The sequence below is a fragment of the Agelaius tricolor genome, unplaced genomic scaffold, assembly GCF_023055355.1.
Source record: "Agelaius tricolor isolate 1412-34295 unplaced genomic scaffold, bAgeTri1.0.p SCAF_2, whole genome shotgun sequence".
Taxonomy (NCBI): domain Eukaryota; kingdom Metazoa; phylum Chordata; class Aves; order Passeriformes; family Icteridae; genus Agelaius; species Agelaius tricolor.
Window position 1 is genome coordinate 9,422,098 of NW_027269262.1, and position 14,889 is coordinate 9,436,986.

Here is a 14,889-nt window from a genome sequence, read left to right on the forward strand (position 1 = left end):
GAGCATCTCTTATGAGGAGAGAGTGAGGGAGCTGGGCCTTAGTCTGGAGAAAAGAAGACTGAGAGGGCATCTCATTAATGCATACGAATATCTCAGAGGCAGGTGCCAAGAGATTGGTGCCAGACTCTTTTCACTGGCGCCCGGAAAGAGGACGAGGAGCAATGGCCATAAACTGAAACAGAAGTTCCACCTCAACACGAGGAAGAACTTCTCCGCATTGAGGGTGGCAAAGCACTGGAAGAGGCTGCCCAGGAAAGTTGTGGAGTCTCCCTCTCTGGAGACATTCAAAACACACCTGGATGTGTTCCCGTGCCACCTGCTCTAGGTCACCCGGCCTTGTCAAGGGGGTTGGACTGGATGTCCAGAGGTCCCTTCCAACCCTAACGATTCTGTGATTCTGTGATCTCCCCCAAAGACACGTGGGGAAGCCCTTCAACAGCCGCCTCCGGCAGCCGAGAGCCGGGAACCGTTTGGGTTTTTTTGTAGGAAAGTCGGGAACGCTGAGTCGAGCTCCAGCCCGGCCCCGCCCCTCAGGCGCGGTAGGCGGTCTCTACCGCGCGCGGGCTCGAGAGCGCCGTCCCCGCCCTCCTCAGGCCGGGTAGCGGAGCGCCGAGCGAGGGACGCTGTGTCGATGCGCTCGCTGCTCGTGCCGACCCCTGGCGCCGGGCGGCCGCCACTTCCGGCGGCGCGGGCCCGCGGAGGCGGCGATCCCGGCGGGCGGGCGGGACGCGCTGGCGGGGAGCGGCCGGCCGGAGCCGCCGTGCCCCTCCTCGCCCGCCGGACAGGTACGGGGGCGGGGCCGCTCCCCGCTCCTTCCCTCCCTCCCTCCCTCCTCCTCCCTCAGGGCCGGGGGGCGAGCGGGAAGGAGGCGGGGTCGCTTCCCGCGAAGCGTCGCCCGGCATCAGGGGGCCATGGGCGCGACGGTGAGGGGCGCCGGGGACGAGATGTGGAGCGGGAGGAGGCCGGCACTGAGTGTCGGGAGGGTTTGGGCCGGCCTGCGGGTTCCCTTTCGCGGGGCAAGGGCGGGGAATGGCGGCCCGTGGCGGCTGGAGAGGCTGTGCCAGCCCTGCCCGGGACAGCTGCCAGGCGCTCGGGAAGGGCACACCTGGCGCAGGCGAGCGAGCAGGAAGGAAGGCTCAGGGCTCCTGCTAGACCCTGTTCCCTTCCCTGTTCTGCCTCCGGAGCAGGACGCAGGTAGCGTCAAGCGAAGTGTCTGCTCAGGTTTCCCGCAGATGGAATTTGGCTTCCCTGTCACCTGGCGCATCCCTGCTGCGGTGCCAGCTGCTGTCCTGCCACCAGGCATTTCTGGCACGGTCTCCGGAGGGTCATGGCCAAAGCCAACGTGGAGCTCGCCTGGTGTGTCTCAGGCGAGCAGTTCTTCTGAGCGGACTAAGACCCTGGTTTCTGCCAAGATGATGGGTTTAACAGATGTTCTTCAGTGTTAAAAAATCTTGGCCAACCAAGGCTCGAGCTCCTTCATGATGTTTTTTCCATGCTTAGTACAAGTTGGTAACTTTTTGGAGGCAGAGGAAATTTTGCTTTTCTACTCGTTCATTTGTTTCTCCTTCATGTAATAATCACTATTTTGTGTGGTAGGTTGAAGTACTGACCTGCTAGGGACTTTTCTTTTGAAGGGGAAGAAGCAGGAAGTCTTTGATCTAAAGAATATGTTGTTTACACTTTTACACAAGGGAGGAGAAAGAAGAGAGGGAAATTGGTATTTTACACAAATCAGGACAGCTCTTAACTCTTCATAAAACCGATTTTTGGTATATGTTTTTTCAAGACGTGAATTAGGTGCTTGAGGAATTTTGATGAGAGGAGTAGGAATAACAGTTTTCATGCTTAGAAAAATGGCAGTTTGACAAGTCACTGAATTTCAGAAGAGTTCTGTCACTACTGCTAATGAAATTACTTGGTGGAGACTGTTTCTAATACATACATTTACAGTTTCTTCAGCTGTTAAGTAATTTTCTTTGAAGGATGCAGAGAAAAACAATTACCATGTATCATAGTTTTATGGATGGTTGTGAGTGTGTTTGGAGTGATCAGTTTCCACTTTCCACAGTTTACCACTTTCATGACAGACTCAGTAATCTGCAAAAAATTAAGTGGAGAGACTTTAAAATCTGATGGTGTTCCTGAGGAAATATTTTTAATAGAAATAGTTGAAAATTGAAGGTTATGTTAATTGTGTGATTTAATGCTCTTAGGCAGCTCAGCATTACACAGCCACTTGCTTTCTTTCCTCACTACCCTCAGAAGGGTGGGGTGAGAGGAAAGGAAGAGTAGAAAAAATTATGGGTTGAGGTAAATATTTTTTAAGAAGTGGAGAAAAATATGGGAAAAGAGAAGCAAACCATAAGTGGTGATGTAAAAATGATCACTCTTAAATCAATGTCCAGCCAGTTCCTGAGCTAACCAGATAGTCTGGAAAGTGTAAATTTGTTCATGATCACTTCTTACCCACTTGTTCTCATTCTCCTGTCCTTAAAGCTGTTTTTTCTCCTTAGTGGTACTCCATACTTGTCTTGAAAGCAGGTCTATTTCATTTTCATTGCGGTTTTGTTAGGCTAGACAAGTTATGCTTTCATCTTTTTTCAGTTCCTAACATGAGCAACCTGCTCCTCCATCCTGATAACCCTTGTTTGCCATTGTTCTTCCAATCTTTCTCTGAGGGTGATCAGAACTCTGTTATATTGTATGTGAAGGCTCACTCATGCCTCATTATCTGACATTAGTGCTTTTCTGGTTTTACTAAAATTAGTCTAAAACTTTTTCTTTGTTTTATGGTCACTTCGTGTTGGGATTAGCTAAAAATCTGCAGAGGTAAACTTTCTATCTCTCACTTTGGATCTTGAATATAAGCCCAAATTATTATTATGGTCCCTGAACACCTGTTATACTCCCCAAGATGTTCTTTCAGAACTCTAGTAGGAGTCTTGTTCCAACCTGATAGTAGCTCATATGAAAAAGAAAACATAAGCACCTTGCAAGCTTCATACTAATACTTAATTTTTCAGCTAACCTTAAAATTTCTAATATTGTAGGATATATTCTATTTACCAGTGTTCTTGCAGACTACAGTGTTTGCATGATCTAGTGTTAATGTACTGGGACATTTTAAATTTGAAAACAATGGGGAAAGCATTTTTTTATGTATGTGTGATGAGGAGAATTATTCTTGAGCTGGGAAAAACAAATCACTAAACGGTTGGGACAAACACAGCGTAATTACTGACTGCTCACGGAACTTGATGCTGACCTACACTTAAAAATCTTGGGACAATTGGCTGACCAGTGTGTTTTATCTTTAAAAAAAAACATCAAATATTTACTGTCTGCTGTGAGGGAGAACAGAATTATTTGCATCTCAGTATACTAAGCTGCTACATTCCTTCTGTAGGCTTCAGTCATCCAGTTTTGTTTTCTATTACATGTGGAAATAGCTGCATGTGATAAATTTTAAAGAGATTGCCATATCATAGACCTCATCAGATAAACAGACTGATTTTTGAGACTGGCATCTCAATCTGCTTGTTTCAGTCTCCATGTTCTTTTCTGAAGAACAGTGCGGGAAATAGTGAATAAACATGAGGATGAGGGGATAACTTCTTAGGCTTCCGTGCTTTTAACTGGTCATAGGCTCAGATCTGTAGTTTTTAGCAAGGCTTCCCATGTTGTGAGCTAGTCTGGTGTGTTTTGCTGAGGAGATGAAGGAAGGTCAGCAGAACCACAGTGCTTCAATCCCAGTTCATTCACTGTTGCTCATGAAGATCACTTCTCTCCCAAGCAGTAACTCCTGTGAGTTAGAGATGTTGGGAAACTCAAGCTGGTTTTCTGTTGCTGGTGTTTTGGGGTTGATTGTCTGATTTGTTTGCTATGTCGAGTGTAGGAATGAAGCAAAACTGCTTTCATGAAGTGTTGTTTGCCTCTGGTGTTAATAAAGTTAACTGATGTTAACTTTGGACATCAGAAAAGATAAGTAAAATTTGTGAGTAAAAACAATTTGACAAAACTCTAAAACCTTTATATTTCCCCTGTAAATGTCACATTCATTTACTGTTGTTGTTGGAAGGCTGTATGTTGTGTCCCATCTGACTTCAGTGTTTCTTTCAGCTTTCAGACAGAAAACACACAGAAGGAGAAAAGCAGGCAGAAGACAACAATAGCCCCGAATGCAGCGAGCCAGGAACCATGGATCTGAAATTCACTTCATCGAGAAAATACATTTCCATCAGTGTACCTTCCAAATCTCAAGCTATGTCTCCCCATATCAAATCAGTAGATGATGTTGTAGTTCTTGGCATGAATCTCAGCAAATTTAGCAAACCTACCCAATTTTTCATCTGTGTTTCTGGAGTTTTTATGTTTTATCTAATCTATGGATATTTACAGGTAAATATTATGAACTTGTGTCTTAGGCCAATTCCTCCTACCCCTTGTCTTTTTCAATAGCATAATAATATAGTATGTATTTTAATATATGTAGATGTTTTAAACTAAATATTTATTACAAAGTCAGCCTTTCAGTATTCAAGAGCAGAAAGTAATATATAATCTTAGTTGCCATTATGGTTCATGTGCCTGTAAAGTTTAGATCACTTGGACTTTCATAACTTGATCTTTTACTTCTGTGTGCAAGATACATCAAAGTCTTCATTGATGCTGAAACCTGTAGATCTCCTTAAGTTCCATGAGTACTGTACAGTTACAGTCACGTTATTTTTCTCTCTGCTCTCAGGACAGAGCTGAAACATGTGCTATGGTAATTTTTTAAGCCGAAGGATAATGGTTATGCCATTTTAGTTAAACATTCACCATTCTGCTAATCTTTTCTCTCTTATCTTGAGCAGCTACATTTCTGTTCCCTTTTTAAAATTATTTTTAAATTCATTGAGTATTCTCAATAAAGCAGTGATTAAAAAACTTGATCATTAAAAATCATGTTTCTAATGCAGTTTTCAAAAGCAGCTGAGAAGTTTGTAAACATAAAGTTACTTCAAAAGAGTTGGGAGAACATGATCAGTAATTAAAAGCAGAATCTCAAAAAGGCAGATATTAGGTAGCCTTTTGTTTCTATAACTGATACACCTACATAAGTCTTTATGACGTGTATGTATTTTTCCAGAACAAATTGCTCTGGTTTGAAATATTCCTACAGCCTACAAATTTTTATGAACTCACATGTGCTGTTTGATGTTGGCACTCACAGTATTAGGTGTGCATTCCTAACAGCTGAAAATTATCAGTAAGCATGTTTGTTAGAGAAAATTTGTATTAAATTTATCTGGAGATACTTATAAAATCTGAATAAAAATGGTCTACTGAAGCAAATGAACGGAAGAGCAGCAAAAAGGCAGGCAGGAAGCCATCTGTAATATGAGATAATTAGTAATGCATCAAATGTATTCCCCTAATGAATTGATCCATTAATTTTATTGTATTTACAACAACAGTAAATTTTCTTCTTTCATTTTGGAGAACCTAAATGGTCTTTTCTTTTTCAATATTTTCACAAGTTACATATGGCAGATAAATCTAGTTAATAACCAGCAACTGCAAAGGCTAGATTTGCATGTACATCAAGGGAAAAGGTCTGTTAATTCTTTTTTGTCCATTTAATATTTTGGTGTGTGTACATGACTGTGGTGGGTTTTTGTTTTTATAGGAATTGATATTTTCAGTGGAAGGTTTTAAACCTTTTGGTTGGTACCTCACTTTAGTGCAATTTGGATTTTATTCCATTTTTGGACTAATAGAATTGCAGTTGATTCAGGACAAAAGAAGAAGGTATGTGTTTTTCCAAGCATTTTGCACTGTCCATGAAATTAGAAGTATTTGATACTTACCATAAATTTAACTTCTGTTTTTTGAATGTGAGTACTGTGAGGCATTGCTAGCAGTTATGTAGATAAAAGGAAGTGAATTTGCTGGATGATGTTAGAGAATATTTTAGAAGCACCCACTTGGATTTTGGACCTGTAAGTAGTTCTGTTGACTCTGCTGTCACTGTCCCACTTACAGAACATATGGTGTCCTTAATATGGCTGATAGAGACTGAGTCACGTATGTGTTGCTTGGGATTATCACATTTAGAATAGAGCCAATACACTTCACAGCACTTGAAGCCATCTGTCAGTGAATATGTTTTCCTCAAATATTGGCACCTCCTCACCAAGAGATTCCTCTTACATGCTGTGCGTCTTGGAGAATGTCAGAGGTCTGCTCTCTGCTTACCATGTAGCTGAGTGGGTTTGCTACAAAGGATGTGCTGAAGTGTCATGGTTTTCATTTAAGACAGCACTCATACCACTCTGCCACAAAACTGTTCTGTGTTTTCACTGCAGTGGACCAAAGAAATTTTTGATTTCTAAATTCCACTGGAAATGGGATATTTTCTGACTCAGTGTAGCCATTCTGCAGCCTCCTACCCATCTATAGTCTCTGCAAAGTGTTTATTGAGGCACTCTGGAAACTTGAATACAGGCTGTCATGGTGTACATGAATTTTAAAGTTGCCTCATATTGTAGTTCAACAGAACTAGTTTTCCTTACCTGGAGTCAGCCTTGGATGATTTTGCATATACTGGTTTCAGATTATAAAATTCTTTTTTAGCCAAACAGCATAACTTCGATAAATTATTCCTTTTACTTTAAACACTGACAGCTTGTATTTCAAGTTACCTGACTTTTTGAGATGAATCAGATAATATTGCACAGTTACCTTTTGGGTTACTTGTATATATGGGATTTTATTACCAGTTGGAAATGCTTACAGAGCATTTCCCTTCGAGTAAGTTGTTTTGGAAATGTAGATCTGAAATATATTTTACATTTTATTTTCTATAACCTAGGCATCTTCTTGTAGGCATGCAGAAATCTATATTTCTTAAATTTTTAATTTTTCTTGCATGCCTCAGAGTATGTGTAGATCACATAATGAGTTACAGATAAGACAAGATTGCAGCAAGACAGCTCCTTATGTTCTTAGCGTGGTTCTGAGTATGCATGAAAAATAGCTGAACATATGCACAGCAGTAACTGTAAAAAAATCACAAAGTGAGCACAAAAGTGACTGTTGGATCATCTGTTGTCAGGTGGTAATTTCATCAGATTGTGAGCAAAACATCTGAAAATGTCCAACAAGCCCCTCTGTTCCTGGTGTCTGAATCACTGCTCTCTTAGTTTCATTGAGTTTCATTAAAAAATGGTACTTTTTTCAACTTTCTTCATTTTAAAAATTTCAAGGTTCATATGAAAACTTCACCAAAGAAGTTGTCACAGTGACCTGTGAGAGAACAAAGATCCAGGTTATTTCAGTATACCAATCTTCCACATTTCCTTTGAAACATTTGTCTTGATTCTTGTGTAAATAGCATACCTTCTCAGAAGGAGGTTAAAGAATTACTTCTTGAATACTTCATGAGCCATGAAGTTTTTATTGTCTTGTATTCGCTTTTTATTTGCAGTAATTGAAAGAAATTAAATATGAAATCAGAGATTTTTGTGCATTTTTAAGTTTCTATTGAATGAAATTCAGTGAGGAAGATGTTGAGGTTGTATTACAAAAGTATTTCTTTAACTGAATTTTCCAAGCTAAATCTCCTCTAGATGAGTCTGTAATGCCAAGATTTGTATGTTTATGTTTTGTAGAATTCCTGGCAAAACGTACATGATAATAGCATTTTTGACAGTGGGAACTATGGGTTTGTCAAATACCTCTTTAGGATATCTGAATTACCCTACTCAAGTCATCTTCAAATGCTGTAAACTGATTCCAGTTATGATAGGTGGGGTTTTTATACAAGGTAAGTGTTAATCTTGCTATTAGATGATTTTTTTAAAAATTCTTTCTTTGGGAGGCAATCATAGGTGGAATCCTGTACTTTTTAAAATTCCGCTGGTAGAATTTTTCTATAGGAGGAAAAATGAGAATTTCTGAAGCATCTTCTGGGAAAATGTACAAATATATTTAGATCAACAGAAAATATGGGGAAAAACATTCTACTGGTCACTTGCAAAACTTCATTTTAACACAAGCTTTCTTAATTTTTAAGAAGTCTAAGTTTGTTTTCTAATCTAAATCACTTCATAAATGAAACAATTTCAATATTGAAATGGAAAACTTGAAGTGGAAAAAAGAATGTAACCATGAGTTGTGAAGAAAATCTTTACTCTTGTTTGAAAAGATTAATTCCTAAATTTTGATTAAATGTTTAATCAGAAATACACCTGATTTTGCATGTCCTTGGCTAGTCCTAAAGTCATAGTGCATATTCCAATAAGAGAAAATGGAATATGGAGAAAAACAGAAAAAGTTTGTAGTTATGTGAATAAATATACTTCAGTGTTTCTGGATTTAGAAGGGTTAAGCATATTATAAAAGTTTGTGTTCAATACACAAAAATTTAGTCAGTAACACTCTACATGGACAAGTATAATGAAAGAAAATCTAGAATGCTGTATTTCTGTTTCTGTAGGTAATTCTGGCCTTCTGGTTGAAAAACAACTGAATTTTCAGAGGAGTTTTCAACTTTACATATGTACATGCCTACACAGTATTTACCTTTTATTAGAAGTAATTTTATCATTTTAATGCAAAGTGACTGGTATTTCCCTAAAGCTTTATGAAACTTTTTATTGTGTTGTAGTAGTGTTGTAGTCTCAGAAGCTATTTCTTTTTAATATTATTGTTACAAAAATTCAGTTCAACAAACTTCCCTTGGAAGCTTATGTTCAAAGCTCAGCTTCTGAGCAAAGAATACATTATTTTAAACAAGATATACTGACTCCTGCTTTTTCATGCCCTTACTTTCTTTTTCCATTCCCCTCCACAAGCTGTTTCTCCCAAACTATAAGACAATGTAGAGTTCTCAGAGTACCAAAGTTGTCTGTCAGTGTTTGGAATTGACTTCTTTCTGATCAGTAAAGGCAGCTGAAATGTCTTGTGTGAGGCAAAAGTGTTAAGAAACATCTAAGCTGTCCTGAAGTTGCTAAGGGAATGCCTTGTCAGGGAGGATGTGCTTTGTGTCAGTGCTGTAACTGTGAACTCAAACCAAAGCTGATCACAAAAATCAGGTAATTCCCCTGTGGTAGGAATTTCTGTTGTGGAAGAAACTAAGTCTGGTTGTGAAAGACCAGAGCATTGAGTCTTCTGTTTAAATAGAAGAATGACATTGGAACAATGTTTCTGTAATCTTCTAGTCAGTTAAACAGGATAAACATGAAATTCTGAGTACTAACAGTCTGTTCTTGCTGTTTGTATTTTGTAGGAAAACGTTACAATATTGTAGACGTGTCTGCTGCCCTGTGTATGAGCCTTGGATTAATATGGTTTACTTTAGCTGACAGCACAGTTGCACCAAACTTCAACTTGACAGGTAAAAACATAATTTAGAGTTTAAAAAAATGTTTGGTTTTTCCTACCATAAGCATTCCATTGAAGTTCTGAGTTCTTGCTGGAGTGCCTTCAGGTATCCTACTGAAAACAGTTTCATTGTAGCTTTGCTCTAGCAGAACTCTGTCTGTGGCAGAAGTTTAAATTCCTGTGTTCCTAAAACTTCCAGGAACTACACCCTCTTGGTTGAAATGTCTCATATATTCTCAAGAAAGACTTACCCTAGTACATATATATTAAAATAAATATGATAAATTTGGTTGGAATATTTTAAAACTTAAAAAGATAAGTTGTCTTTTCTAGTTAAATTTTTAAGTATTTTTCCATTTCACAACCATTTACGTTATATTAACGGATGATCACAGTCAGATTTGCTGTAGTTTTTAGGTGGAGTTCTCACATTTTAACCTTTTAATACTATCTAAGTCAGAAGCAAAGCAAGGATTTTAAACTGCTTGGAATGAAAAACTTAATTTCTTTGTCAAATGACAAAGGGTAATTGAATTCCTGAGTTCATTCCATTGATTTGTATGGAACTGTTTCTATGCAGATTTCTTTTAGAACTAATTTGGGTCCAGTTTTTCCAATTGTTTTTACTCATGCTTTACATCCAATAAAACACTGTTGGTCTTATCCATGACACTGCTGCTGCTGCTTCTGCTCAGCACTGCCACAATGACTGGAGCAATTCTCCTCACACTCCAAAATGTGTAATGGGCATAAGATTAACATTTTTCTTGTTCTCCACGTTTCTCCTCTCCATGTGCACTGGTGCTTCAGGTTCCAGGTAACCTTTTCATCTCAATCCAGTGCTAATCCATGCATTTGTCCACTGGTGTGCCTGGGCCATTAAGCATGGCCAGAACATGAATCATGATGGAGAATGCCCATGGAGACATTCATCCCTCACTTTACAGAGTGGAATTGCTGAACTGGAGCTGTTAATCTTTGGACTAGAGCTGAATCCATGCAGATGAGATACCTATATTTTTAGTGTTACCAATATTATTCATGTTATCATGTCTTTTCCATTGAGTTATACCTTGTCCAGTGCCTGATAATCTTGAAGGATGAAGAGACCTGGAAAGTCTGGCCTTGGAAAGGAAATGCTTCCCAAACTAAAAACCTTGGTTTAAAGTTCTTTCCAAGAAAACACCACCTTAAACTTCCTGGGCCTTAAAAATGTTAAAATCTTCCACCTCTGACTGTAAGAACATAGGATTAAGAAAATAAAACACTGCTTGTTTCTAGTCTTCTAGTTTCTTCCCTGACATGATCTTTTAAGGAACCAAGACTAGAGCGGGTTTTGATTTGCATTTTGATGATTAGTCTATTCTGTAATGTTGTATACTTAGGAAAAGTTTATTTCAACCTGTGTTCATCGTTAAATACAATAGTCATGAAAGTTTGTAGGTTGGGAAATTAGCTGTGACTGACATGACTAGAGTTATCAGGTTTTTTGCTATTGGAAAGCTCATTACAGTAGTGACTATATAGTGACTTCCTTGTCAGCATAAATGGTAACCTAAAACCATGGAGTTTGTACCTGAACAGTAGTTTTTCTTTTAAATTAATGTTTCAGTAATTAAAGATCTCTACTTTTCAATCCTCTTGCATTTGTTTTATCATCACATCTAACATTTCTATTTGCCTTTGTCAGGAAAAAAAAAAAAAAAGTGGGATTAAGTACTGAAAAAGAGTATTTTCTCTGGTTATTTATCTTCATTAACTAACTGCAAATGATATTCTGTCACTCTTGTTACTACAAAAACTACAGCTGGCTTCTTTATAGCAATGTCCAGATGTTCCCATCAAGCTTAGAGACACACAGTGCTCAGGGGTTAATTGGTGGAGGGAGAGTGGAGGTGGGCACTTCTTTGTACTGATGTAATGAAATATTTTTGCTGACTTTTATAGGGAAGGGCTGGTTATTATTTCTCTATTCCTTCTCTGTTCCTTTTTGCCACCATTCTGCAATGAATATTCTGAAGAATGTTGTTTGTTTGTTTGTTTGTTTTAATAGGTGTGATCCTAATATCCCTTGCCCTCTGCGCAGATGCAGTTATAGGAAACGTACAGGAAAAAGCTATGAAGTTGCACAATGGTTCTAATTCAGAAATGGTAAATACCACATTTGTAATTTTAAAAGAACATGTTTTATCATAGGCAAGGCCTCCATTGACAAAGCATGGGACTTAATGTGCTTTTCTCTTGCTTATGGAGGGAAAAGCTCTTGGTGTACTATTCTTGGGTTTTCTGTTTGTCTGAGGAGTTCTGCTGATTTTTCTGTTTCATTTTCAATTTTTCAAGGGTGCTGCTTTCTGAGTGCAACTTCAAATACAAATACAATATAGCTACAGAAACACTCATTTCTATCAACAATTCCTTTGTCTACCCTGCAGGCTTGAGATCAATGTAGTGCTTTTTGTATGATCATGCACTTAATCTCTGAAAAATACACACTGTTCCTCTGGTGTAGTTGGGCATGTGTTACATGGAGCATGTTGCTTTACTTTACTTGCGATACTTTATATTCTAGAGTGTGCTAGCACCTGGGAGGCGGGTTTTTTAAAATCTTTTGAGATCTGTAAAACTCTGGGTGAATATTTTTGTTCCTGATTCACTGAAATACAATTTTGATAACGTCTTGCTCCATTTTTTAATATACTTACTTGGAATGCAGATTATCTATTCATATGGTCTGAGGTTATTTTTCTTTTTAGACAAGACTTGTTTGAATTTGGCATATTTTTTCTCTGAAATTGAGTAAATATAAGTAAATCTTTTCCTATAAAAGGCATGATATGAATATGTCACAGGTAAAAAGTTACTGAAATTTGTTTTCTATATTTGGCATGTATTTGATATTTAACTAGAAAAATCTAATTTCTCATGAGAATAGCTTCAGAAATGGAGAAGAATTTAGAAGGCATCTTCATTTAAGGCCAGAAGTGATTTAGGATGGCTTGAGAAGTTTGAGCTACAAGTTTCTGGAAAGTGGAAGAATATATACCTAAAAGTGCCACTGTATTCTTGTTTTTATTCTTGTACTTTTTCTTAAGTGTTCACTGCAGAGGTCTGCTGGGGGCAGAGATTTGGCTATGTGACCTGATGGAGCCTTCTTTGGCTGTCATTTCCAAAATCCAAAACCAAAGTGCTATCTGTAGCTTGTTTCTTGCCCATTTTGCATTTGACAGTCGTTGCTGCCTTACCTACAAAACTCCTGCTGTCTCCAGGACTTTGCTTTTTATTCTGCATTAGTCTGACAATGCTGGTCCTCATACTGTATACTCATACTACTTTATAGGGAATGAGTGTAATGGTTTAGGATCTAAAGGTTTTTTTCGTGGTTTAGACATTCCACTTCAGGATTTAGTTCAGAGAATTCAGCGCAGAAGTACAAGCAGAATTTTGGAAATAATTTTCTATACTTGAGACTGTGGGTAAAAATTGAATCTGAATTGGAGATCATATTTAATGGACAGTGATCTGGAAATAAAATTGAACAATAAAGGAACCTGTCATCCACAGGGTCTCTCTTACTTTGTCACATTTGGAAATTGCCCTGGATTTAAGCAATTGTGAAAACAGAAAAGATGTATGCATGTATGCATCCTTCTTTATTATAGAGCAGTGATAAGTGGTCTGTTGTCTCATGGAGTTGCTAACAATTTTTAATAGTTTTTTCTCAATAACTGAGATATAACAAGACACTGAGTTTTGAAAGCATAGTAGATCAGCATGTTCTAGCCAGTATTGTGTAGAATAGTTCTGTTGACAAGAAAAGACTACTAAATGTTGCCCAAACAGCTGAATGCCTCCTGCTGCATGGGAGGATGGATGGATGGATGGATGGATGGATGGATGGATGGATGGATGGATGGATGGATGGACAGTTCCAGTTTCTACTTCTGGCTTAGTTTGGGAAAGGCTAGATGAAGATTGTTTTGTTGCTCAGTGCACCTATTAATTGAGTAAGGGTGCAGACAAATAAAGAGCTTACCTGCTTCCTGAGTGTTCTGAGCACTCAACTAGGCCAAAACTGGTCATATTTAAAAATCCTGCATGTTATAACCATGCATGTGTGCCATGCATGTGAAGTGAAGTGACACAGACGAAACTTACATGACACTTCTGGCGGTTCTGTGCTACCCTTTGCACATTTAATGTAATGCAGGTGTTTACTCTGCTGGATAAATAGCAGAAAATGAAATATGTGTAACATGTTCTTCAGACTATTAAATGGCATAGTTGTGGGAAGTTTTATTTAGGCTGTGAAATCCTGAACCTGAAGGATTTACCACAGTTGACACTGACCTCAGGATATTATTAACTGGCTAGCTTTCCAATCTTTTTATGTTGTTGTGGGTAGGAAGAATGTGTCTAACACTTAATGTTGGCTTTTCACTGTACATCAACTATTATATAAATGCTAGTAAAAATATCATCAAACCCTTCAAATTCAGCTCTGAGTTGCTGAGCATATTAATAAGGCCAAGCATCTGAAAGCATTTAATTTTGTCCTTTTGTAAAGTATCACCTAGTAATTATTTTCTCTTACACTATTCTAGGTTTTGTATTCCTATTCAATAGGTTTTGTGTATATTTTATTTGGATTAACATGCACTAGTGGATTAAGCCCTGCAGTAACATTTTGCTCAAAGGTAGGTGTAAAGATTTCCCTTTTTCTATGAAGAACCTCATTGGAAAACCTTGCTCTGTATGATTCAGAAAATCTTACCACTTCTCTCTCTAAAGTTCTATTTTCATCATGTAAACAGGTTAACTTGTATAATTCATACAGTAAGCAAGCTTTTCAGTCTTTGATGTGTTAGATAGGGTAATGTTTTAAAAGCAACAAAATCACAGGACCAGACTTATGAGCTTATAATTTCATTATTATTTTTCCATTATTTAACTAAAATTAAATAAGGATTTTTGCATGAATGCATTGTTGAACAGCTTATTATTGCTCAAGCAGTTGATTAAAGTCTGTAGTTTTATGTCATTTTGCAATACCTCAGGGTTTGTTTTACATTTTCCTAACCAGCTTTTTTATTGTTGCAGCATCCAGTTCAGACTTATGGTTATGCATTCCTTTTCTCCCTGACTGGGTATTTTGGCATATCCTTTGTTCTAGCTTTGATTAAAATCTTTGGTGCCCTTCTCGCTGTAACAGGTATGAACAAATGATATTTTTACTGCCTTTGTATAAAAACAAAGTAATCCTATTCTATTATGTAGGACAGAGCTTTTGAGAATAGTTCTTACACTGGCTTTTTTTCTGTTCTTTGTGCTGACTGATTTGTGTAGCATGGATCTTCACATGGTAGAATGTGTTTGAGATCTTCCTGATTCTTTTTGTGCCACAGTTTCAACCATGAAGAGCCTGTTAAGTAAACCTGTGCATATAGTCCATGCCATGTTTTAGTGCAGAAGCAAGCACTGTTCTAAGTGGAGGGGTTGAAATTGAATCACAGAATTATTTGG

The 14,889-nt window shown here is 38.2% G+C and overlaps 1 protein-coding gene across 5 annotated transcripts in view; it reads left to right on the top strand.

The window, feature by feature from the left end:
* Window positions 1–606: 606 nt before the first annotated feature.
* The window catches only part of SLC35B3 (solute carrier family 35 member B3), a 33,852-nt gene continuing 19,569 nt past the window's right edge, over window positions 607–14,889 (top strand). For 4 of the 5 annotated variants that reach the window (XR_011683196.1, XM_071452269.1, XM_071452256.1 and 1 more), the window contains exons 1-8: window positions 804–923; window positions 4,120–4,398; window positions 5,672–5,793; window positions 7,656–7,810; window positions 9,275–9,382; window positions 11,423–11,520; window positions 13,971–14,063; window positions 14,467–14,578. Coding sequence is in view for 4 of the 5 variants with exons in the window: in XM_071452269.1 (XP_071308370.1) it covers window positions 912–923; window positions 4,120–4,398; window positions 5,672–5,793; window positions 7,656–7,810; window positions 9,275–9,382; window positions 11,423–11,520; window positions 13,971–14,063; window positions 14,467–14,578 (979 nt within the window). In the remaining variant the exon portion in view is untranslated. The other variant, XM_071452273.1, reaches the window with a different exon arrangement.